General features: G+C 46.2%; 1 protein-coding gene across 1 annotated transcript; it reads right to left on the bottom strand.

Annotated features, from left to right (window-relative positions):
• Positions 1–365: 365 nt before the first annotated feature.
• On the bottom strand, positions 366–18,776 carry Mcm3 (minichromosome maintenance complex component 3). Its single transcript, XM_028868084.2, has 17 exons — positions 18,576–18,776; positions 16,342–16,454; positions 15,759–15,967; positions 15,149–15,279; positions 13,078–13,316; positions 12,548–12,656; positions 11,941–12,094; positions 11,511–11,642; positions 10,782–10,990; positions 9,179–9,353; positions 8,726–8,852; positions 7,456–7,606; positions 4,442–4,582; positions 3,432–3,535; positions 2,920–2,999; positions 2,472–2,541; positions 366–1,066 (listed from the first exon to the last, which is right to left on the bottom strand). The coding sequence occupies exons 1-17, from the start codon at positions 18,651–18,653 to the stop codon at positions 868–870; spliced, it is 2,421 nt and encodes an 806-aa protein (XP_028723917.1). The 5' UTR covers positions 18,654–18,776; the 3' UTR covers positions 366–867.
• Positions 18,777–22,791: the final 4,015 nt, after the last annotated feature.

Here is a 22,791-nt window from a genome sequence, read left to right as displayed (position 1 = left end):
AGTTCACTGAGTTGTATCATCTTTGGGTCTGATTAATTTCAGTATGTGGATTTTTTTTTCTTGCGGGTCAGGGTGGGGGAAATATTGATTTTTCAAGACAAGTTTCTCTTTATAGCCCTGGCTGTCCTGGAACTCGATCTATAGACCAGGCTAGTCAGTGTGGGATTTTATTTGCAATGAGTTAAAAGAAAAAAAAATTTCCAAGTGGGCCTGGGCCTAAGAGAGAGCTCAGAAGGTAAAGCAGCCTGCTACCTGAGTTGGATCCTCAGGAAACAACTCCCACAAGACATCCACTGACCTCCAGTGTCCCAGCTCCAACCTTCACATACACACACAAATAAATATTATTTTTAAAACACAGAGTATGAAGTCCACATGTATAAAATAGTCATATTTACTCAATGTCATGTCTTGGATATTTAGGTCAACAATACATATTACACATTAGTCTAATTGAACTGCAAAGAAAGCTTTCTCCAATCCACCTTAGTGATCTGCTTGCGCTGCTCTGGCACAACAGACCTCAGGCTTTTCCTAGACTAAAGTGCTTGGGGTAGAGGTGGGGGAGGAACTGAAAACACAAGCAATAAGCAGAAAACAGCTGTGCCCCCCAAACACAAGCCACAGAATAACTTTCTTTCCAACGTTGAGGACTGGAAGGGGTGTGACCCAGGCATTTTGACAGAGGCCAGGCCTTCCCTCAGAGCTCTTGGCCACAGCAGCTGTCATTCTCAAAGCTTTCCACCAAGTCCTGACAGTCTCATCACCCAGGTCCCCATTTCCATCACTGAAACAGTTCACTGGAGAAGGCAGCCAAAGGCAGAGACAGGGCAGTCCTTGGCAGAAGCGACTTCAGATACGCCCCGCTCAGATAAGGAAGACAATGCCCTCAGACACCATGACCTGGTTGTCATCCTGCATCCGGCTCAGGGAAGCCTGGATCTCCTCCGAGGAGAAGGGCTCTTCTTTATCCCGATTGATGGATTCTGTGAGTTGGTTCATGCCCACAGACTGCGCGTGAGCTTCTCGGAACACGTCCAAGAGGGCCGCCTTAAAAGCCTTCAACCTGCCCAAGACAGGAGAAACATGAGCAGAGGAGGAGCCAGGCACACTGCATGCAGCACATATATAACACCAGCATAAGGAAGCTGAGGGGGGGGGAGCCCCCAAACTCACAAGCAGCCTAGACCACACGGTGAGACCATGTCTTAAACAAACAAAATAGTAGTAAACAAACTCGAAGCTCTAAGGCAAGATTAAAGATTGAGCATTAACATTAGTGTTCTCCCCATATTCTAAGCATCCCCCTTTAAAGCTAACCTACACTGCTCATAAGGCTTCCTGCAATTCAGGCACGAAGGGGCCTGTGAGGCCTGGAGGCTGTCAGAAAGACGGAAATCCTCGACACAGCACAGTAAAGCGGTTGGCACAGCATCTGGGGACAGGTTACTCAGTCGCTATGGAAGCCCACACCTCTCCACCAGAGCCTAGGAACCTTACCACACCCCGTGTGTGCCATGTGACAAACCTAAGAATGTTTCACCGTGAATGATGAGGACATGGAGCCACCTCATGCCGTTCAAGAGCTTGTTTAAGAATCTGTATTTCATCAGGGAGGTGGTGGCACACACCTTTAATCCCAGCACTTGGGAGGCAGAGCCAGGCAGCTCTCTATGAGTTCAAGGTCAGCCTGGTCTACAAAGTGATTTCCAGGACAGCCAGTTTCTCAGTTACACAGAGAAACCCTGTCTCGAATCAAAACAAAACAAAACAAATCTATACATCAAACTGGGTGAGGGGGCACACGCCTTTAATCCCAGCACTCAGGATGCAAGGGAAGGGAGATCTCTGAGTTCAAGGTCAGTCTGCTTTGTATAGCAGATGTTTTAAAAACCAAAGACTCTATACATGGCCCCCTCCTGGAAATCTAGCTGAGTTGATTCGAAAAGCACAGGGTTCGGTAACTGCTTCTGGAGACTGGAATCACAATGAGCTTAGTGTTTTTTTCTAAATAATTTTCCATGTTTGACTGCATTGTGTTCTGTATCTCTAAATTAACCTTAGCTATGGAGTTTCTTTGGTGTCCAGTAAAGATAAATTTCAGGGGGAAAAAGTGTTTTCTGAAACCCTAGTGAAAATCCATTTCAAATCAAGTAGACACAATTTATGAAATTAAAAAAAAAAAATACAACTCAAATTTTGCCCTTCGTAAGTTAGGCCACTTCCTCTTGATTTAAAAGTAACAACAACTCAAATTCCCACAAAGAAAACCGGCAGAGACCTGCAAAACTGTCACAGGCATTCAGACAGGCTTGCAACTGTCTGGGTGAGCCTGGCATTAGAATCGGTGTGGGGTGTTGTAAAGCCCTTGGAGTTCCAGCTCTCAGCTCCTCAGAGGTGGCTGGTGGCACTCTGGAAGTGAGCGGGTCCCTCAGCAGCAGCAATTCCCAAATATGAGCAGAGGCACTCACCTGGACTCGCTCAGCTCCACTTGCTGAGATTCCTTGGACTCCTGAGAATCGTCGGTCTTCGGAGTGTGCACTTCAGGGGTGGGGAGACAACACGGTGAAGCCATTTCCACCAACCCTGGAGAAGCGACCCCTTCCCGCCTCGCCGAGCCTGAGAGCACTGTCTCCCATGGTTCTTACAGGGCCAGGCAGGGTAACACAGGGAAATCCCCGTGGACAGAGGGACTGAGTAGGCGGGAGACCCTCAAGGCACTACCCGGATGCTTCCACCAGGCGTGATGAAGGTTATATAGAGTGAACGCCGAGCCAAGCTTCCTTCTTAAGTGTGCACTGTGGCTTCCCAAGGCTCTCAAGGTGACAAGGGCGACAAAGGTCCTGGTCCCAGGGGCTCACGATTTGGAAAGGCAGCACCAACTGCAACTGGTCGGGTATCAGGGACATGCTCACTCACCTTGAGGCATTTCCTTCTCTGCTTCACGGAAGTCATAAGGGTCAAAGGACTCCCCATCTGCTGTGGCATCCGTCCTCCTCCTGAAGAAACCATAGCAGTCAAGAAACCGAGAGGCTTCAGGGAGCTCCACTGGGGGCTCTGACCACACGCACCCCAGAACAATGTACAGCCAAAACCAAATGGGGGGGAGGGGGCACGGCTGAAGAAACCACTAAGTTTCTGGAAGACATTCTAGAGGGTCCCGCTGCCCAGTGCTGTGTCTGTTACCAGCCTAACAAATGATTAGGCAGGAGGGAAAAAACAGCCCAGAACATCTGAAGACCTAATGACGGCATTACTTCCACTACTCAGCACCCCTTATAGGAAGCCATACAGAACAGCACACAGGCTCTCCCCTTCTCCTGTGCCCAACTATCTTCATCTGCAAACCCTACAGGGCCCTGAGGAACCCACCAACAAGAAGTGCTCTCCCTGCCCCCCACAGAGTCTCCCACTTCTCTTTGCCCCCATACTTCTTCCGCTTCTGCTCGGGGTCTTCCTGACTCTTGTCCTCTTCATCTTCCATGTCTGATTCATCCTCATTTGGCTTCTTACGTTTCTTCTCCTTCTCCAGAACCTAGAACCAAGCCAAAGGACTTTGTCACTGGTGCCAAAACTGAGTAAGGAACCTTGAGTCTCTTGTGCATCACCGGTAGAAACCATTTCCAAGTTTCAAAGACTTATCTCTATCCTCCCTGGTCCACAGTCCAGGACCAGAGGCAGGGAAAGCCTATTAGCCATCTTTAACCAATGTTGGGAGGGAGGCCTTTCACACAGTAGGTACTCTGTGTTTACTGAGAAAGAAGCATGTTTGGGGAGGTGTCCAAACCATTATGGTTAAGTGGAGGACAATCAGTTCTTTATAGATCAGGTATTTAGTTGAAATTCAACACAGCTCCCAACTTCATGAAGAGAAAGAATCCAGAAAAGCATGGTGGAACCCCAGCTCTAGACCTTCAAGGGCTACAGTTCTTCAGATGAGCAGCAGGCAAGGGGCACAAGGCTCACCTTATTTTTGTTTTTTTCTCATTTCTTGTCCTTTATTAAAAATAAATTCTGTTTTTCACACAATATATCCTGATTAGTTTCCCCTCCCTCTACTCCTCCCAATTCCTCCCCACCTCTCCTCTCATCAGATCCACTCCCTTTCCGTCTCTCATTAGAAAAGAACAGGCCTCTAAGAGGTAACAACAAAACATAACAAAATAAAACAAACATAAACCATCACGTCGAAGTCGGACAAGGCAAAGCAACAGAAGAAAGAGTCCAGGAGAAGGCACAAGAGTCAGAGACCCACTCACTCCCACACTCAGGAAGGAGTCCCATGAAAACGCCGAACTGAAAGCTATATTATACACCCAGAGGACCTGGTGCAGCCCCGTGCAGGCCTGTGCCTGCTGCTTCAGTCTGAGTTCAAATGCCCTTTGCACAGCTGATTTCGAGGGCCTCGTTCTCCTGGGGTCCTCCATCCCCTCTGGCTCACCTTCTTGAAGTAAGCATACTGAACCAGCTCCACGGCTTCCTCTGCATCCTGCAGTTCCACAGTCTTGCTCATCCGGGCCTTCGCGTGGGCCGTGGCCAGTCGAATCAGCGTCTCCAGTGTTCGCGCTGTCACTGGAGACGTCTAGGGAAGGAAACGTGAGGGAGTGACTTCTGAGGAAACGTGTCTCCCTCTCATTGCACAGAAACGCTCAGAAAGCCCCAGGTCTGCGTCTCTGTAGATGGGCACCATGGAAAGTTCAGACAGTCACCAGTACCCAACTAACGTCACCCTCACTCAGTCCTAGCAGTTTCTCTCCAGTGAGCAGTGGAGAAGGCGAAGATTCAGTTGCCCAAGGTGCTGAGAGTAAGTGGCGGCTGAGTGCTCGGTCCCCAACTACATCTATACCATCCCCGTCAGGTGCGGGGAACAAGCAGAAGAGGGTAAAAAGAATAAAGGAACAGGAAGGCAGGCCATAGAGCTGGGAAACACCATCTTCTGGATGTGGCACAAGACACTACAATCCCAAAGTCACAGCATCTGCGGATGCCTGCACTGAGTCTACACAAGACTAGGTCATTGACAGCAAGGCATAGATGGGGAGGGGCTCAGGAGGCCCTACTCACTGCTGAACTCTTTGTTACCAGAAGATTCAAGGAGGCGGGGAGTCGTTGTTTTCATGTGCCTATCCACTGTGACCCCACCAAGTGCCAATGGATGGTTAGTCACACAGACAATCCTGGTTCAACTAAATGGAGAGCAAAGTCCTGAGTCTGTGAGACACTGGTAGGGCAGAGGAGAGGCTGCCAAGGACGTGAGACAGGAGCGGAGTAATCAGAACACATTACACGTGCGTGAAATGGTCAAGAACTAATGAATTCTTAGAAATTCAGTGCCAAGGAAACCAAGGGAGGGTATTCAGGGCGAGAGGAAAGGTGAGAGAAAAGAAGAAATTAGCCATCCTCCCACAACTGCTGAGAAGGGAGAGACACAAAAGTGAAGTGGGGAAAACCAGTCCTTACTCAGGCCCACAATGCACCGGGGAGCTGAGTACTCCCTCCCTCTCTAAGTCACTCCTCTTAACTAAGTACTTTACAGACAAGGACGTGGAAATCCAAAAGCTGAATGTGTCAAAGGCCACATAAGGTGTGAAAGTGGAGCCGAGGACAGGTTCCTGTGAGGAGTGTCGTCTTACAGAAAGAGGAGCCTGACCCATCCCTACCACGTGGCTCCCAGGGAGGCTGCAAACCCAACAGGGTGCCAGTGTCTTTTCCAGCTGCTACTACATGAACAGGATCCTTGGCCTGATGAATCACACTGTGCTGACTTTAAGTTTCAGGGACTTCACCTGGGCCCAGCTGTTACCCAGCCTTCTCACTGGGGGAAGGAGACTGGCCTGGACAGTGAAAGGATGTGTGCCAGGCTGCAAACCAGCTGCAGAGCTCTGACCAGGCAGAGAGTCACTCTCTAGCACACTTCCTTGTCTCCCTTTACACACACTTTCAGTGCCGTACGCAGCTCCTTTCTACTTCTGGATCTTCTAACTTCCAATTTCTACCCACACCGATCTTCCTAAGCAAATCTCCGGGTGCTTGAATGTGCTCATGTGGAACACCATGAGTCCAGAGAGTACACTCCTAAGAATCTAGTGAAGTCTCCATGTGCACTAACAGAGCTAGACCATCCTAACTGAGGGACCAACCAGGACTGTATCTCCAATGGCCTCTTTCACTCAAGTCTTGCTCCAGTGAGCAAGTCCTCAACATGGACACACCGGAACAGTCAGTACAGGGCAGAATGGTGCTAAGAAAGGGAGCTATTAGTATGGAAACCAGTGATACAGAATCCTAGGGAATCCATGGGTAGAAATGTGGAGAGCAGGTTTGATCTGAGTAAGAACTTGTTCTAAGACTGCAAGGCAGTGATGTCCTGAGCATGGATCTATCACAGGCAGAGGGGAAGTAAAGGACCAACAGAACCCAGGGACAGAACAAGTGTAAGGGGAGTGTTAGGTGATTTCAAAGTCTGTCATATAAGCAGTGCTTTGAACTGTGGGCTCTCCTTGTAACACCGTATGAACTATACTGTCCCTGGAAGATGCAGATAAATTCAAGGGCAGCTCTATTAAGTCACACTAGAAATCAAGGTCACTCAACTTCCAGTTATTGGCCCAAGTCTGCCCAAACATCACTGACATCACAGCCCTCTAGACATTTTTATTAGCAAAACCTTCTCTTCACATCTGTACTCAAAAGAGCCCTCACATCCATTCTCTTCCAAGTACCACACTGGGTACATGGTAAGTATATGGTCTTCCCATCTAGCTTTCTGCCTCCTCCTCTCAAGTCTCAACCCTCAGTTCTTTTCTCATGTATGTGAGAACAGAAACAAAGTCACACTCCCTGGAACCTACTCATAGTTCACTGGGGGAGATTCTTACTATCTGTCAGATCTTAAGTTTTCATTTCCTTCAGAAAAGTGATAATTAAATGTGTGTTAACAAAGTTCTTCAGACTAGAAAGGACAGTCAAGTTAAAATCACCCAGGTTCTGAACAGAAATGTAGTAGGGTGGTGCTGGTGGTAGCACACACCTCTAATCTCAGTACTTGGGAGGTGGAGGCAAGTGGATCTCCAAATTCGAGGCCAGCTTGATCTATAGAGCAAGTTCTAGGACAGCCAGAGATACACAGAAGAACCCTGTGTCAAAAAAACCTAGATAGATAGATAAATAGACAGACAGACAGAGAAATGTATTTTGGGATTTGGAGAGATGGCTCAGTGGTTAAGAGCACTGGCTGCTCTTCCAGAGGACCTAGGTTCAATTCCCAGCACCTATATGGCAGCTCACAACTGTCTGTAACTCCAGTTCCAGGGGATCTGGCATCCTCACAGACACACATGTAGACAAAAGGAAAAACACCAACGCACATAACATAAAAATAAATTATTAAAAAAACAACCCCAAACCTCCCATGTTCCCAGAGGCCTTCGGGACCACAGCCCCCTGTGCACTCACCCGGGCAGTGTCTGAGCTCATGCTGTCCTGGCTGCGCAGGCGCGAGTACTCTTCCGCAATGTAGGCTGCTGACTCTGGGGTCAGGATGGGCTTAATGATTTTGGCCACGTGGATGTATTTCTTCATGAAAGCTGCACTCACCATCTTCTCCCTGGATCCCAAGGGAATGAGTGTCATTTTCCTAACCCATCTTGGGCAATGGTCTAACCTCTCAAAGAAGGCAAGGACCATAGAGCAGAGATGAAGCCTGGAACCCACCATCGCCACTACCTCTCACAGGGACATATCCTCTACCTAACCTCAGGGGTTATCTGTCACTCCTGTAGTCGAGGGAAGAAACTCTAGTATTACAGGTCTTATTTTTTATTCTTTGAGATTTTATTTATTTTGATGTGTATGGGAGTTTGCACACAATGTGCATGCCTGTGTCCATGGAGGCCAGAAGAGGATCCCCTAGAACTGGAATTACAGACCATTATAAACTGCCATGTGGGTGCTGGAAAGTGAACACAGGTCCTCCAGAACTGCCCTTAACCTGCTACATCATCTCTCCAGCCACTTGCCCCCCATTTTCGGAAACAGGGTCTCACTATCACTGGCTGGCCTGTAACTCATGTGTAGATCAGGCTGGTCTCAAACTCACAAATACACGAACTCACACAAATACACTAGCCTCTGCCTCCTGAGCGCTGAGATCATACCTGACACCAGCCACATTTTGTAGGTGGGAATACTGGATCAGAGAAAAAACATCAACTCAAATTCAGTGCAATTATGCTTCTTTCTAGAGCATGGCCAAACAGAGGTACCAGAGTTTACACATCATGTTTTGAGCCCCTAGCAGTCTCTTCTATTCAAATTCACTCTCCAAGACTCTACTGACTCTACCTACTAACCGTCACCAAAAACGACCATGAAGAACCACAGGGCACCTAAGAGGACATATCACACACCACTAGCATTTGGGCATATTGTCAAAAAAAAAAAAACCAAAAACAAAACTTTTGAGACAGGTTATCTGTAGTCCAGGCTAGTTTCAAATTCCTAGGAATCCTCCTGCCTCAGCCCCTCGAGTGCTAAGACTACAGGGGTATGCCCTGCCTAGCTGTCAAACTTTCTGTTTTAGGAAAGCATCCGACTCTCAGCTGAATCAAATCCAGACAAACGCAAGGCAAGTGGCGAGGACAAATGGTTTACCTGTCGACCCCGAAAAGAAAATCTAATGTGACAAAAGTCTCAGGTTCTGTTAAGAGAGAAAAGGGATGCTCACTTTTTCTTCTTGCTCCCATGTAGAAGGTTGTCATGCTTCTCATAAATCCGGGTATCTTGTTGGTCATCCGGAGCAAAGTCAGGATCGTCTGTGGCTAGGATATCCACTGAACTACCCAAGGGCAAAGCTGGTAAACACAAGTTGAGACACAGGAGATTAAGGAGTTTAAGCCAAGTGAACTTGCCTCTTCTATAGCACAGAGATAAGACCAAGATTTAGAAAGCCAGAACCCAGGAAGAAACAGACACGTGGACCTCACACATAGGAAGAAGCCAAAACGCTGCTAAGAGAGACAGCAGAACCCAAAATGGACAGACACTCAACCTCCGGTGAGCAGTAATGTAAGGGGAGAGGTGAGGGCACCTGCAACATTAACCCAGACACAGAATGGCAACAGCCCTGGGTCTGGCCCAAAGAAAAGGGCGGGCCATTCCTGCTGTTCCATGTACTCACCATCACCATCCTGCTCCCCCGGGGCTCTGTACTGGTGCATCCTAAGGACGTGGTCTGAGATTTCCCGATCCTGTTCAGGATCCATCTGATCCAGCATGATGAAGAGCAGGTCAAATCGTGACAGCAGCGAATCCTGAAGCCCAATGTTCTCCATGGGAGTCTTATACTGATCATACTGGAGAACACAAGAAGACAATCGAGTAGAGGCAACATCAGTAGGAAGGACATCAAGGTCAAATCAATCCTGGGGGTGAGAATGTAAGGCTAGGCCACATAAAATACAACAGGAAGGCAAAAAATGTGAACTGGAGTATAATTCAGTGGTAGAGTCCTTGTCTATCATGTGTGAGGTTCAGGGTTCAATGCTCAGGGATCAGTGGGGATCAATATGGTAAGAGAAAAATGAGTCCTTCAAGCTGCCCTCTGACCTTCATATGCAGGCCGCACACGTGCACAGCCGCACACACATGTAGTGGTATTTGCTCCGCCCATGACCTTGGGCTAGACAGCCCAAAGGAGGCGGTGCTTCCAGCTGTTGTACAAGACCTCTCATAAGGAGTCGGAGAAGAGTCGCTGCGCCCTTCTCCCTGCTCCTGCCTGCGAGGTGAATTCGCTCCCAGTCAGATCAGAGGATGACTTCAGCTGTCTGCTCCATTCTGTATTCATGAGTGTATTTCCTCAATTTCTATCTTTATAAATTCTGTTACCAATTTAATAGACTCACATGGATTGATCGTAACACACATACACATGCATACTAAATTTTTGTTCTGTTTTCAGACAGGGTTTCTGTGTAGCCCTGGCCATCCTAGAACTTACTATGTAGCCAACAGCCTTGAATGCACACAGATCTGTCTGCCTCTGCCTCCTGAGTCCAAGGCCAGCCTGGTCTACTCAGCTAAGTTCTAGGATAGCTAGGGTTACAAAGACTCTGTCCCAATAAACCAAAATAAATAAATAAGTAAACAAACACATATATCACAGCTTCCTTAACTAAGGATTGCAAACGCAGCATCAGGCAAGTCACAAAAAACAACCATATAGAGAGTGTGACGAGTCTTGACAGTGCTGGCTTCTGCTACATCACACAACTTCAATAAAGCCTTATTCGGAACCCACACGTGCATTCTCACTGCATGTGCTGCCGTGACTCAACACAACACTGCCCGCAAGTCCAGGGCTCAGATCTGAGAGCATCTTAGGAGTTGTGGTGCTTTACTGCACACACACAGTCTCCTAATACTAGAGAAGCAGGATGGCCCAGTTACAGACTTGATGGTTTCCCAACATCAACTGTTTGGCTAGCCAGCAGCCCAAACAGCAAAATCCAGGTCTACTCACGGACCCTATCTCAAAAATTCCAAAGTGGAGGAGGATAGAGGAATACACTGAACCTTGACCTCTGGCCTACACACACACACACACACACACACACAAACTCTGTTCTACAGAACTGTGACGAATAACTGCTATATTTCAAGGACAGTAACAAGATGAGGTAAGTTTTTGACTTATGATTCCCCTACCATAAACCTCTCAGCCCAGTTATTAGGCAAAACCAGATCAGTTCCAGATTAGCGGTTACAGACCTAATTCCACTTACCCTGCCATAGACCGGATTGGCAGCTGCCAGAACACTGCAGCGGGCATTGAGGCGAGCGTGGATGCCAGCCTTTGCAATAGTCACTCGACCCTGCTCCATCACCTCATGGATGGCTGTGCGGTCCATGTCAGACATCTTGTCAAACTCATCAATGCAAACCACTCCTCGGTCAGCCAGGACCATGGCACCGGCTTCCAGGCGACGCTCCCCTAGAACAGAAGAGGTAGTAAAGTACATGCCACGGGCTAAGGGAGAGGACAGAGAAGGATCTGGGTCTCTTTCCAACTTATCACCACAGTGCATGAGAACACAGTAAAGAGGCTTTAATAGGAAACCATTAAGTGTTACTTCTCAGTTCCACCCTGCAGTCTTGCTGAGCCCTCCCAGGAGCCTAGACTCACATCTAGACTCGCTTTCCTCATCACCCTCAGTGACAGCCAGCCAAAGCTCCTTTCCTGCTCTTCCAACCTTTCCCCCAATTTCATTTTAACCTTCCTCCTAAATTGTTGTTTTTTCCTTTGCCATCATCATTCAAACCATCTTCTAGAACACATTTTTAGCCAGAGACCTAAAGCCTTCACTAACTGACCCATTTTGCCAGGGCATTCAGTCTTACAGCACACCTCATTAACCTTTCAAATATTCCAAACCTAAGCAGCGTCTACAGCCAGCTTGAAGAACATGGTCACACTCATGCTAGGCCTCTGCCAAGAAGCCGCCCGCCCTTACCTGTTTCCTGGTCTGTAGTGACGGCAGCCGTAAGACCCACTCCAGACGAGCCCCGGCCGGTGGTGGGAATGGCCCTGGGTGCCGTGCAAAGCACATACCGCAGCAGCTGAGACTTGGCAACAGATGGGTCACCTACAAGACAGGGCAGTGGTGAGTCTCCAGTCAAGGCCCCACACACCCCAAATTCTTCTCCTGTAGCACGCTGCCTGGCACAAGTCACACAGTAATCTGATACTGTCACTTCTTTTCTCATTCTCAGAATACAGGCTAGGTATAATAAATCAAGAATTCCAGGGATAATTTTTAGCCTTCTGCACTTTGATGGAGCTGAAATATGATCAGCTGTAGAAGGTACAATTTTATATCCACATGTTCCTACAACCCACTCCTCAAGGTAAAAGCTTGTCTAAGGCATCCCCCAGCACCATACCGATGAGGAGAATGTTGATGTCTCCACGGATGTGGCTGCCGTTTTCCAGCTCTCGCTCCACCCCTCCCAGGAGCAAACAGAGGATTGCCTTCTTGACATAATCGTGCCCATGAATGCTAGGGGCCAGTGAGCGGGCCAACTGGTCGAAGACATCCTAAAGGAGGAAGAACCAACAGAGCAAAAAGCCTAGTGAGACCCAGTGGGGTTTATCAAGCCCACAGAAAATATAAACTCTCTTTCATTTCAAAATAAAAGGTAGAAACCCAGATGGTAGCGCATGCAGCAGGATCGGGGGTTCAGGGACACCCTGGGCTACATGAGACTGTCTCTGCAGGAGAACCGGACCAGTTATAGGGAAGGCTCGGTGGTACGATGATACCGTAACTCTTACACTCTAATTTGCATTAGGTTCACCTGAGCGGCCCAGCAGACAGAACAAGTGTTACCAATCACACGGCAAAAATACCCTAAACTTGCCAGTTGGAATGAAACTGGATGCTAACAACACATTTCAGGAAAAATCCCAACTTCCTCCAGATGCAGCCCAAAGATGGCCACACACAGGACACAACACTTTCAAACCAAAGCCATCCCACTCTTAACTGACCTTGGAGCGTGTTTTGCTGAACTTCTTGATCTTGGCTATGTCGTCAGCGGAGAATGCAGGTTGCACATCCTTGCTCATCTGCTTCACGTTGCAGGCAATCAGGACGGTCCTGCAGCACAGGAAGAGGAAGTCTGCTGAAACCCCAGCGGCACTAGGTGTTCTTGGTCTATAAACTACACCAGAAAATGGGAGGAGGGGAGGTTCCTGAACTCAGCTGAGCTCTCGGGCCAGGAGCCAGTGAGGACGCAATGTCCAACAAACAAGTGTGTACAGAAAGGAGGTGGGGTGGGACTCCTAGGCTAGGCTGGTCATGAGGCTGCTTGTGCCACCAGTGACTCCACGTTTGGCCTAGGATGACCAACATTCCCAGTGCTATATGAGAAGGAAGAGGTACAAGAGTCATGGCACCTCTCTGGCAGGCAGTCCACACCACCCACCACTTAGTGCCCTCTTGTATATGGCGGCCTGGAGCAAAGCACTGCTAGGCTAGAAACCGCCATTGCTCCAAACGTTGCCCAGCAGACCTTTACCTGAAGGTCCCCGAGGTGTAGCCGCCCTTCTTCCCTGGAAGGCAGCGGTAGGTCCCCACCACCTGTATTCTGTCCCCAGGTTTCACTTTATCCACCAGATCATCGTCTAGAATGACGTCCACAGAGCGGGGAAGCTGACCAGCGGGGGCCTTCTCCGGCATCTCCTGGATGGTGATGGTCTGGTGGTCCTTGTAGACAGACAGGCCGTACTCTGTCTCCAAGGGGTTGTTCTCCTCATCCTAAAAAAGAGGCCACAGAAGAAGTCATTTCAGTCTTGTCTCAAAACTGTAGTGTTCATCTAATGAGGAAAAGTATCTTTCAGAAATGTTGAAACTTTACCATCGAGAATCTTAAAAGAATATGCATCTCTTACAGCCTTTCTAGCCTGATTCCTGAATTAGTAACAAACCAACAACGGAAGGGTCAGTTTTCACTGATGGAACCATGACTATACCAACACCTTATTAAAATCCTGACTCCCCATACTGATGCTAAATCTGTGATTATAATTTGGTAGTTTTTTTCTTTCTTTCCGAAACAAGGTTTCCCCTGTGTATCCTTGGCTGTCCTGAACTCACTCTGGCCTTGAATTCAAGAGATTATAATTTTACATTACAATATACAGCAGTAGCAAAATTGCAGTTATGAAGTAGCAACAAAAATAATTTTATGGTTGCAGGTCAGCACAACATGAGGAACTGACTGTATTAAAGGGTTGTAGTATTAGGAATGTTAAGAACCACTGGACAAAAGCAATCCCTACTGTTAAGACACTGGGATTGCAAGGCATGGTGGTACACACCTTTAATCCCAGCACTCCAAAGGCAGAGGTGGGTGGCTCTCTGAGAGTTCAAGGCCAGCCTGGTCTACATAGAAAGTTCCAGGACAGCCACGGCTATGTAGAGATACTCAGATAGCACAGCCTTCAATAGGGGCTTCTACACACTTGTAAGTTTGGTTCCCACTTTAGATCCTGGTTATGTGAGTATATTCGGCTTGTAAAAACTCAAACGACACACTTAGGAGTTCTCATATACATATGAAAACTATATATATAATACATAGCTTATTAACATGTATTACAAATATGTAATATTATAATGTTAATATATTAAGCTTCCATAAAAAACATTAAGGTGTGCCCCCATTACATGTGAATTTCCTAAAACCATACAAGCCACTGTGGACTCACTGAGTGCTCACTATGTGCCAGGGACCGTGCTACAATCTCATGTAATTATCATCTTCTAAGAGCAAGTATTTTCTACGTCACAGACAAGGACAATGTCCTAAGAGGTATCCTTTGACTAAATGAATATAGACACCAAGTAATCAATATTAATGATCTCTTGTCTCACTAAGAAAGTTATCTTCCATTTTTCTCACCCTGAACTGAACACCATCAAGAAAGCCTTTTACTGTCTTTCCCCAAATCCACTGGAGTATCTGCGAAGATTATACAATGGGATCACCTAACAGAAGCACTTTCCATTTTACTTTTAGAAAGCATATTATATAACTATGATTATAACTCTGTTAAAATACCTGCCACCCAATGTTTCTCCTTTTCGGCTTTCTATAGTCCAACTGTTCTAAATTTTAGTCTGTGCGTGTGGTGCACACACGTGTAGATGCACACACTCATGCATGTGGAAATAGGTATGACATTAGTATCTTCTTCATTTCAGCTAGACTAGCTGGCCAGCAGGTAAACTTTTGGGATCCACCTGTCTCTGCTCTCCAAAGACGGCTGGGTTAGCAGGCACACGGAGGTATGCCCAGTCTTTCGCTTGGGTGCTAGAGATTTGAACCCAGGTCCTCATGCTTGCAGATCAAGAACTCTCACCCACTAAGCCAACTCTCGAATCCCTAACTTTAGTATTAAAAAAAAGGGTGGAATTTCTATATTAAACTATCTTGCACCCAACCTTTCGTCAGAATTATCCTTACCTTACATTATTTACTTTTAGAACAATGACTCTAGATATTATACAACTACTAGTATTAAAACAGCATTCCTTGATTCCAAGCCCCCAAGGCTGATTCATATCCAACTGATTCATGTCCTCACCTTTGTGGGATAAACCGAACTGGACGGGAAAGCTACCAGGGTGGTGAGATCAGAGTAGCGTCGCTCAATGGTCTTTTTAGTGGCAGGACAGTAGTGAACACTGCGAACGACTTTGGGACGAACTAGAGAGCCTAGGAATGCAAAGGCAAGTACAAAGTCACCCGAAGACACAAAGACAGACACAGGAGGGATCTAAACTCATGCCAGGACTTTAGACAGTGGATTCTTCCACCTAGGTTAATCTGTTTCAGTAACACTTGTCATTTATTTGTCTTCACACTCATACACAGGGTATCAGTGTATTCACATGAAATTTTAAGAAACACTGAGTCAATTAAGGGACAGCTCGAGGTTGCCGTAAGTTTGGAAGAGCAGGACTCTTCTTCCAGCTTTGGAAATTCACCATTCTGCTACTGCTGGTGGCCACTGCCAATCCCCCTAGTTGCTATGGACCCCAAGTTCCTCCACATTTTGTGATTTAACGCCAATGCTTCACTTCTCTCAGACTACAAGTTCCGCAGACCCGCTACAACTCTTCGGGTTTCAGGACCTCCTACATTTACATCCGACCACTGCATCAGGACCCTGGCACCACCTTCAACCCACTCACATTTAGTAACAATGCCTTCCACACAGACCATGCAGCTGAGGAAGCAAGAGGTGAGGGTGCGGGGAGAGACGTGCTTTGAGCCAAAGCTGCCCTCCAAGCCTATGTAGAACTCCTCGTACTGTTTGGCATAGGTTGCATCAATGGAGGCCACGAAGTCCTTCAAGGCCCGCTGGAAGGCAACCAGCTCCTCAAAAGCATTGTTCAGGAGGCTGCATAAGATTGTGACAAAGAACCATTAGGCAGAGTTCAGGAAAACGACCCTCAAGACAAGAAGAAACATTCTTAGGTCACTAAGATCAGTGAAAGAAAACCCCATTTCTACTTCGTCCTGCCTCTGGAGAAGACTCAGTAAACTACACCAGAACTGAGGTTGACTTCAATTCATCAAAGATGTAAACATGACACTCAGCAAAACGTTAGAAGATAGGAGCACCTGAGAGCAAAATGCCCACCACGTCCTCTCGCTGAGAGGACAGCCGTGCAATCCAGGTCTCTCTCCGGGAAGCCTGTTCCCGTCTAAGCAAGATGATGCCCTTCTCACCCAAATGCAGAGTACACCCCTCCAAACCCTGTCGTCACTCACCGGTTAGCCCTCTTCTCATTTTTCCTGCGCAGGTCATTCACACTGACAATCAGCCGGTACTGGTTGTCGCTGATCAGCTCCCGAACTTTGTTCTGGTAAATTCCCTGGTCTTCCTGCAGAGCAATCATGACATACCAAAAATAGCTACACAACTCAAAATGTTTCAGAACAGCTCAATTCGAAATCTGTGACCACCAGTTTCTCTCATTCACTAGTCTCAGGTTTCACCTACAACCTATTAGGAGACTATAAGAATCATAAAGTCACTATGAATCTAGGATACCCAGGGTTCCTTTTCTGCAGGTTCTTGATAGCAAGCTTGGGTTTCCAAAGCTGCCAGGAAGGAGATACAAAGAGGAAAAGTTTTGTTTAGAACTCAGGTGGGGCACTGGAGGTACCCTATAATTCCAGCACTCAGGCATCTGAGGCAGGAGGATCACCATTCAGTTCAGAGCTAGGCTACAGAATAAGACTCTATCAAGAGCAACAAGAAGAACAAGCAGGCAGATAGGTTCACAGTGAGGAGCTGTAAAAACTGGTAGACGAGTGGTCTTCAGTGAGAGTAAGACTGGCCTGAATCTAAGGGACAGCCAGCTCAGGATTCAGGGATGTGTTAGAAGGTAGCGGAAGGCGGCAGAAGTCAGAGAACAGACAGGCTCAGCAACGGGATCTGCAGCTGGGTCTCCAACCTGGGATACTTAGGACACAACACTTGAAGGTAGGGTGGTCATTTCTGAGTTCTTATCCTCTGGTGTGACATACTTCCTTCCTGTCTTTCAGCTGTAGGATGGTCTTCCCTAGGCTTCCCCCATCCTGGGATGAGATCTAGGTCTTTACAGATAAGGAAAATACACCCACTGTCTACATCAACAGAGCATTAGTGACCACTGGCCATCCCATCTGTAAAGCGATTACTGACCGTGGGGTGCTATTTTACATCAGAGGACGTCAACATGAAGGTATTGGGGACTTGGGAGCTACTCAAAGTCTACACTGACTTGACACTGAATACCAATTATGTCACTTACACATGAGGATGCCAGCATATTGGTACTCACATGTCTCAAACGGTACCCAGGAAGAACATGGCTGCAGACAGCCCTTTCTCCCCACCTATCACATGCTACCATGATCAGCAACAGTTCTTCTATATGCTTATATTTTAATTAGGAATTAAAAAGACTTAATTAACTCTTAAGAGCAATAAGTGAAAAGCCTTGCTAATATGAAAATTTCATTTTAAAATAAGACTGACCGCAATCTAACTTCAAAGTCATGATGTATATTTCAAATATACACAAAAATGTAAATTAAGTACTCTTAAAATTCAAATTTGAATTGCTTTGCACTGATCAACAAACTTTCAGTGCTCAATAATATCCTAAAGCTTTTGGGGGGGTTGCACAGAAACCCCACTTTACCTGCACACAAAATACTTTTGATCTGACATAAAGCAAGCGGCCAAATTGGTGGAAGCAAGTCAGTAACTAAAATCTGAGCACCAAGCCAGTTACAGCAGCTCTCGGTACACCCTCGGGGCAGCACCTCCTTTCCATCTAAGTTAGAGTTAAGACGGCCTTAACCATTTGTTTACACCTGTCTCTTTGAGCAAGCGGGGTCATCCCGTGCATTTACAGACAAACTAGATGGCTCTGAGGAAAACTCTAGCGAGTAACCAAGAGAGGTTTCAAGAAAAATAGGCAATTCTGGGGAAGAGCGCAAGCACATAGCCCTGGGAACCTTCTACACCACCACATAAAAATTAAAGAAAAAAAATTAAAAATTCCCACGGGAAAATTCATTGACTCAAAAAAAAAAAATTAAAGTAGAAGGGGATCAGCAGGAGCAGGAAAATGAAAGGAGTGATGAGAGGTGAATATGGTCAAAATGCATTGTTTGTGAAAGCCATATGCATAATTAACGTACACTAATTTAAGACATGAAAAAAAAATTTAAACTTTGAAGTAAACTTGAAGGAGGAGAAAGAAAAGAATTAAAAGAAGATATCAGGAAGTTGCGGAGCGGAAAGAGGAGGAGGAAGAGGAAAAGATATCAGAAAGTTGCGGAGCGAAAAGAAACACCAGTGGCCCTGACCCTCCGCGGGGATCTCGGGGGCTGGACCCAGGCTAACCGCGGGGACCCCAGCACCGGGCCGGGTCACCCGCGGAAACCCGAGCTGCCGGGCCGGGCCACCCCCGGGGACCCCAGCACCGGGCCGGCCGCCCGAGCCTCACCTCGTCATCCAGGAAGTCCAGGTAGTCTCTCTGCGCCTCCCGCAGCTCCACGTCGTCCAGCACTACGGTGCCCGCCATGCCGTTGCCCCGAAATCACCCGGCCGCCAAACCGTGCTGAAAAACCCGCGTGACTCCGCCCTGGCGCGAAAACTTCCCAAGTTTTCCCGCCACGGAAGTTTACGGTGGAGGACGCAGGGAGCCGAGACGCGTTACGATTGGCTGATCACTCGTACGTCCGGTATGCGACTGTCCAATAGCCAGGTTCTTCTGATTCCGGCCTTCCCTTCGGTTGCCTGGATTGGAGGGGAATGGCGTCTCTCTCTCTCTTTCTCCGCCCTAATAGGAAGGCTGTCCAATTGGGACAGAGGAGAGGCTCAAGATCCGCCCCCAATCATTGAGCAACAGGAAGATTAGAAAGCACTGCATTCTGGGAGTTGTAGTCTTTCCTGCATCTCTGAATGTAGGCCTTCGTCAGGTGGCAATTTAGGATTTACAGAGTTGTCCAGTTTTTCGCCCCAGTGGATTTAGATGGAAAATAAAGTAAACGTTAAAGAAAGAGAGTTTTAACCACAAAATGTTAAAACATAAAAGCGAGTAATTTTTTTTTTTTTCTGTGTAGCTTTGAGCCTTTCCTGGAACTCACTTGGTAGCCCAGGCTGGCGTCGAACTCACAGAGATCCGCCTGGCTCTGCCTCCCGAGTGCTGGGATTAAAGGCGTGCGCCACCACTGCCCGGCTCGAGTAATTTTTAAAATTCATCCAAGTTGCTGGCCTTAACAGCATCTTTCCAGAAGATTGTCTTTTGAGGTTCTTTCAGACGAAAAATGAAATCAAATGTAAGAAAAATGTTACTTCATAGAAGACTCATTTCTTACCTGAGTACACTGTAAAAATATCAGGCCACTGAGGAGCCTGAAGTAAAAGAAATCTCTTGGGTGTGTAGCCCTAGAGGCCATCTCGTGTGCTATTCCACAAAGGTTGGGATACTACACCATGTTGCACACAGGTAAGTTAAAGGTTTCTCACCTTATAAAAAGAAGACTGGTCACCGTCAAGATATGAACGCCACTATTTTACCTTTAGTGATATCTTGCCATGTTGGTCGTTGCGGTTGATGGGAGGCACAGATGGATAGGACTATTGATTACTTCCCTCTCTTGTCAGCTTGTGCTAACACTTTCCGGTATTAAGGAAGCTATACCACAGGAAGGAGGCTTTCAGGTTAGATCCAGTCCTGTGTTTGAAGTGTGTGCATTCTTCAACAATAGAGACGTACCTTCGACTTCTGACAGGCAACCAAAGGCACCAGCAATAGCCTATAATTTTAGGAGTCACTTCTTGGGCTACTCAACCTTTAACTCCAAAGGAGTTTTCTCATGCCTGGTACTGGAGTTTTTGTTAGACAGTCTATGGCTCCTGTGAGGAGCATTGTTGGCCCAAATGGTGTAACTTCATCTAAGAGGTGTGTATGTGTGTGTTACACACATATATGTATATCATTTGGGATAAATATAAAATAATTTGATTCTTTTGGCTTTCTTAAACATTCTGTGTTATTTGTCCCTCACTCTCTTGTGCTGACCTCCCTCCCCTCCCTCACTGGACCCCTCCCCTTTTATCCCATTACCCCTTTATATATCCTGTATTTCCCTCTCTAGCCTCTCACCCCGACATACTCCTTTTATACATCCCTGGTTTCTGTGTTTACTCCCGCATATATATTCACATCTGAAGACTGGGAGCTCAGAACTGCAGACAGAAAGAACACACAGCATTTGTCTTTCTGGGTCTGGGGTTACCTCACTCGATTTAATAGTTTCTAGTTCCATCTATTTACCTGCAACTTTTATGACTTTATTTTTCCTTATAGCTGAATAGTATTCCATTATGTATATGTAGCACTTTTCATTATCTGTGCATCTGCTGAAGGATAATTAGGTTGTTTCAATTTCTTGGCTATTGTGAATCAGGTGGCAATGAATATTGTCTGTGGAATAGATATTGAACCTTTGGACATATGCCAAGGATTGGTACAGCTGGGTCAGAGAGTAGATTTATTTTTGCTGTTTGAGGATCCTGCATACTAATCTCCAGAGTTGTCTGCACCAATTTACATTCCTACCAATAGTAAATGAGAGTTCCCCTCTCCCTACATCCTTGCCAGGATTTGTTGTCAGTTATTTTGTTGGGTAAGTTGAAATCTCAAAGTATTTTTAATTTGCATTTCCCCAAATGCTAATAAGGATGATGAACACTTTTTGAGACATTTCTTAGCTATTTATTTCTTCTATTGAGAACTCACTGTTCAGATCCAAAGCCCATTTTTAATTGGGTCATTTGTTTTCTTGGCTCTTTGTTTTTTGAGCTGTTTTATTCTGGATATTAATCCTCTGAAAGATGTCTAGCTGGCAAAGAAAGATTCTTTCCCACTCTGTGGGTTTCAGCTTCACTTGATGGATTGTTTCCTTGGTTGTATGGAAGCTTTTTTGTTTTATGAGGTTCCACTTGTCAATTGTTGGCCTAAATTCCTGGGCAAATGTAGTCCTATTTAGAAAGTCCTTTCTTACACCTGTATCATGTGTTTTCTGTCTGTGTTTTCTCCTAGCAGTTTTAGTATTTCAGGTTTCAAACTGAGGTCTTTGAGCTACTTGGAGTTACAAAAAGTTATTTTTGTTGTTGTTTTTTGAGACAGGGTTTCTCTGTGTAGTTTTGGTGCCTTTCCTGGATCTCGCTCTGTAGACCAGGCTGCCCTCAAACTCACAAAGATCCACCTGGCTCTGCCTCCTAAGTGCTGGAATTAACCGCCACCGCCTGGCTATAGAATATTATTTTAAGATGTGTTACATTTGTTTATGCTGTGGAACATTTGTTTAATGAGGCAAAGATGTATTGCATCTTTTATGTTACATTTGTTTAACTCTGTGAAGCTGTGTTATTTTACCTGTCTAAAATACCTGATTGGTCTAACAAAGAGTTGAACAGCCGATGGTGAGGCAGGAGAAAGGATAACTGGGGCTGCCAGGCAAAGAGACTAAATAGAAGGAGAAATGTGGGGAAAGAGGATAGGAGCAAGAGGAGGAGAAGGAAAGGAGGACACCTGGGGCCAGCCACCCAGCCAGCCATGGAGTAGGAAATAAAGAAAGGTACATAAAATAGAGAAAGGTAAAAGCCCAGAGGCAAAAGATAAATAGGATAATTTAAGTTAAAAAGAAGAAGAAGAAGCTGGCTAGAAACAAGCCAACTAAGGCCAGGCATTCATAAGAAAGAATAAGCCTCTGTGTATTTATTTGGGAGCAGGGTGGCGGGCCCGCCAAAGAGTAAAGAGTAAAAAACAACCAACAACACATAAGGCCCAATCAACAAAAAGGAGATTGTGCCTGGTACTAGAAATCTAACCAACTATAGGGCTACTGATGTCATGGATCTTAGAGAAGAACCTACCACGACCACTTTACCAGAGATGCTTAGCTCCTAACTACATTCTAAATACTTAGCCTCATACTCACATATACATGTACCTCTATTCCCTCACTAAAGAAGCTTCTCTTGTAGCAGGCTGAGACCACTACAGAAAATTACAAATGGTCAAAATTCAGAGAACAACTGATTGTGGGGAACCCAGCCCCAACTGAGACATGTATATAATTCCTACACCCAAGGCTCAGGGAACATCACAGAAGAAAAGGAGGAAAGATTGTAAGAGCCGATGGACCATGAAGTCTGCTGTGAGATTGTGTCTCCTAGAAATGTTAAGGAAGCTACACTCATTGATACTTTGACAATATGACTGCCTAAACAAGACAGCCTGAACTATGAAAACACCAGTAGACATGCTAACATGGCAGGGGAGATCTCATGGGGTCCTACCCCTACACAAAGACCAACAGGCAACTGATGACTGCTGAAAGAAGGTGACCCCCACAACTGGTTATCCAGTATGAACTGATCAGCCTTGAAATCATACATACAAGCAAAACTAAATGGACTCAACAAGTTTTATTTATATATTTATGCATTTATTTATACATATAGATGGTGGAAAAATAATAATCAAAGGAAAGGAAGCCATTAACTTCAGAGGGAGTGGGAGGCAGCATGGGAGGAGTTCAAGGAAAGGGACATGAGATGGATCAAAAGGAAGAAAGAGAAAGGGGAAAGTGATGTGCTTAAATTTTAAATCACATTTTTAGAATCTGGAAATCTAAAAACAGAAGAAG

This window comes from Peromyscus leucopus, chromosome 16_21, assembly GCF_004664715.2.
Source record: "Peromyscus leucopus breed LL Stock chromosome 16_21, UCI_PerLeu_2.1, whole genome shotgun sequence".
NCBI classification, from domain to species: Eukaryota; Metazoa; Chordata; class Mammalia; order Rodentia; family Cricetidae; genus Peromyscus; species Peromyscus leucopus.
The sequence above is the reverse complement of the archived record's forward strand: the minus strand, read 5'-3'. Positions and strand labels throughout refer to the sequence as shown.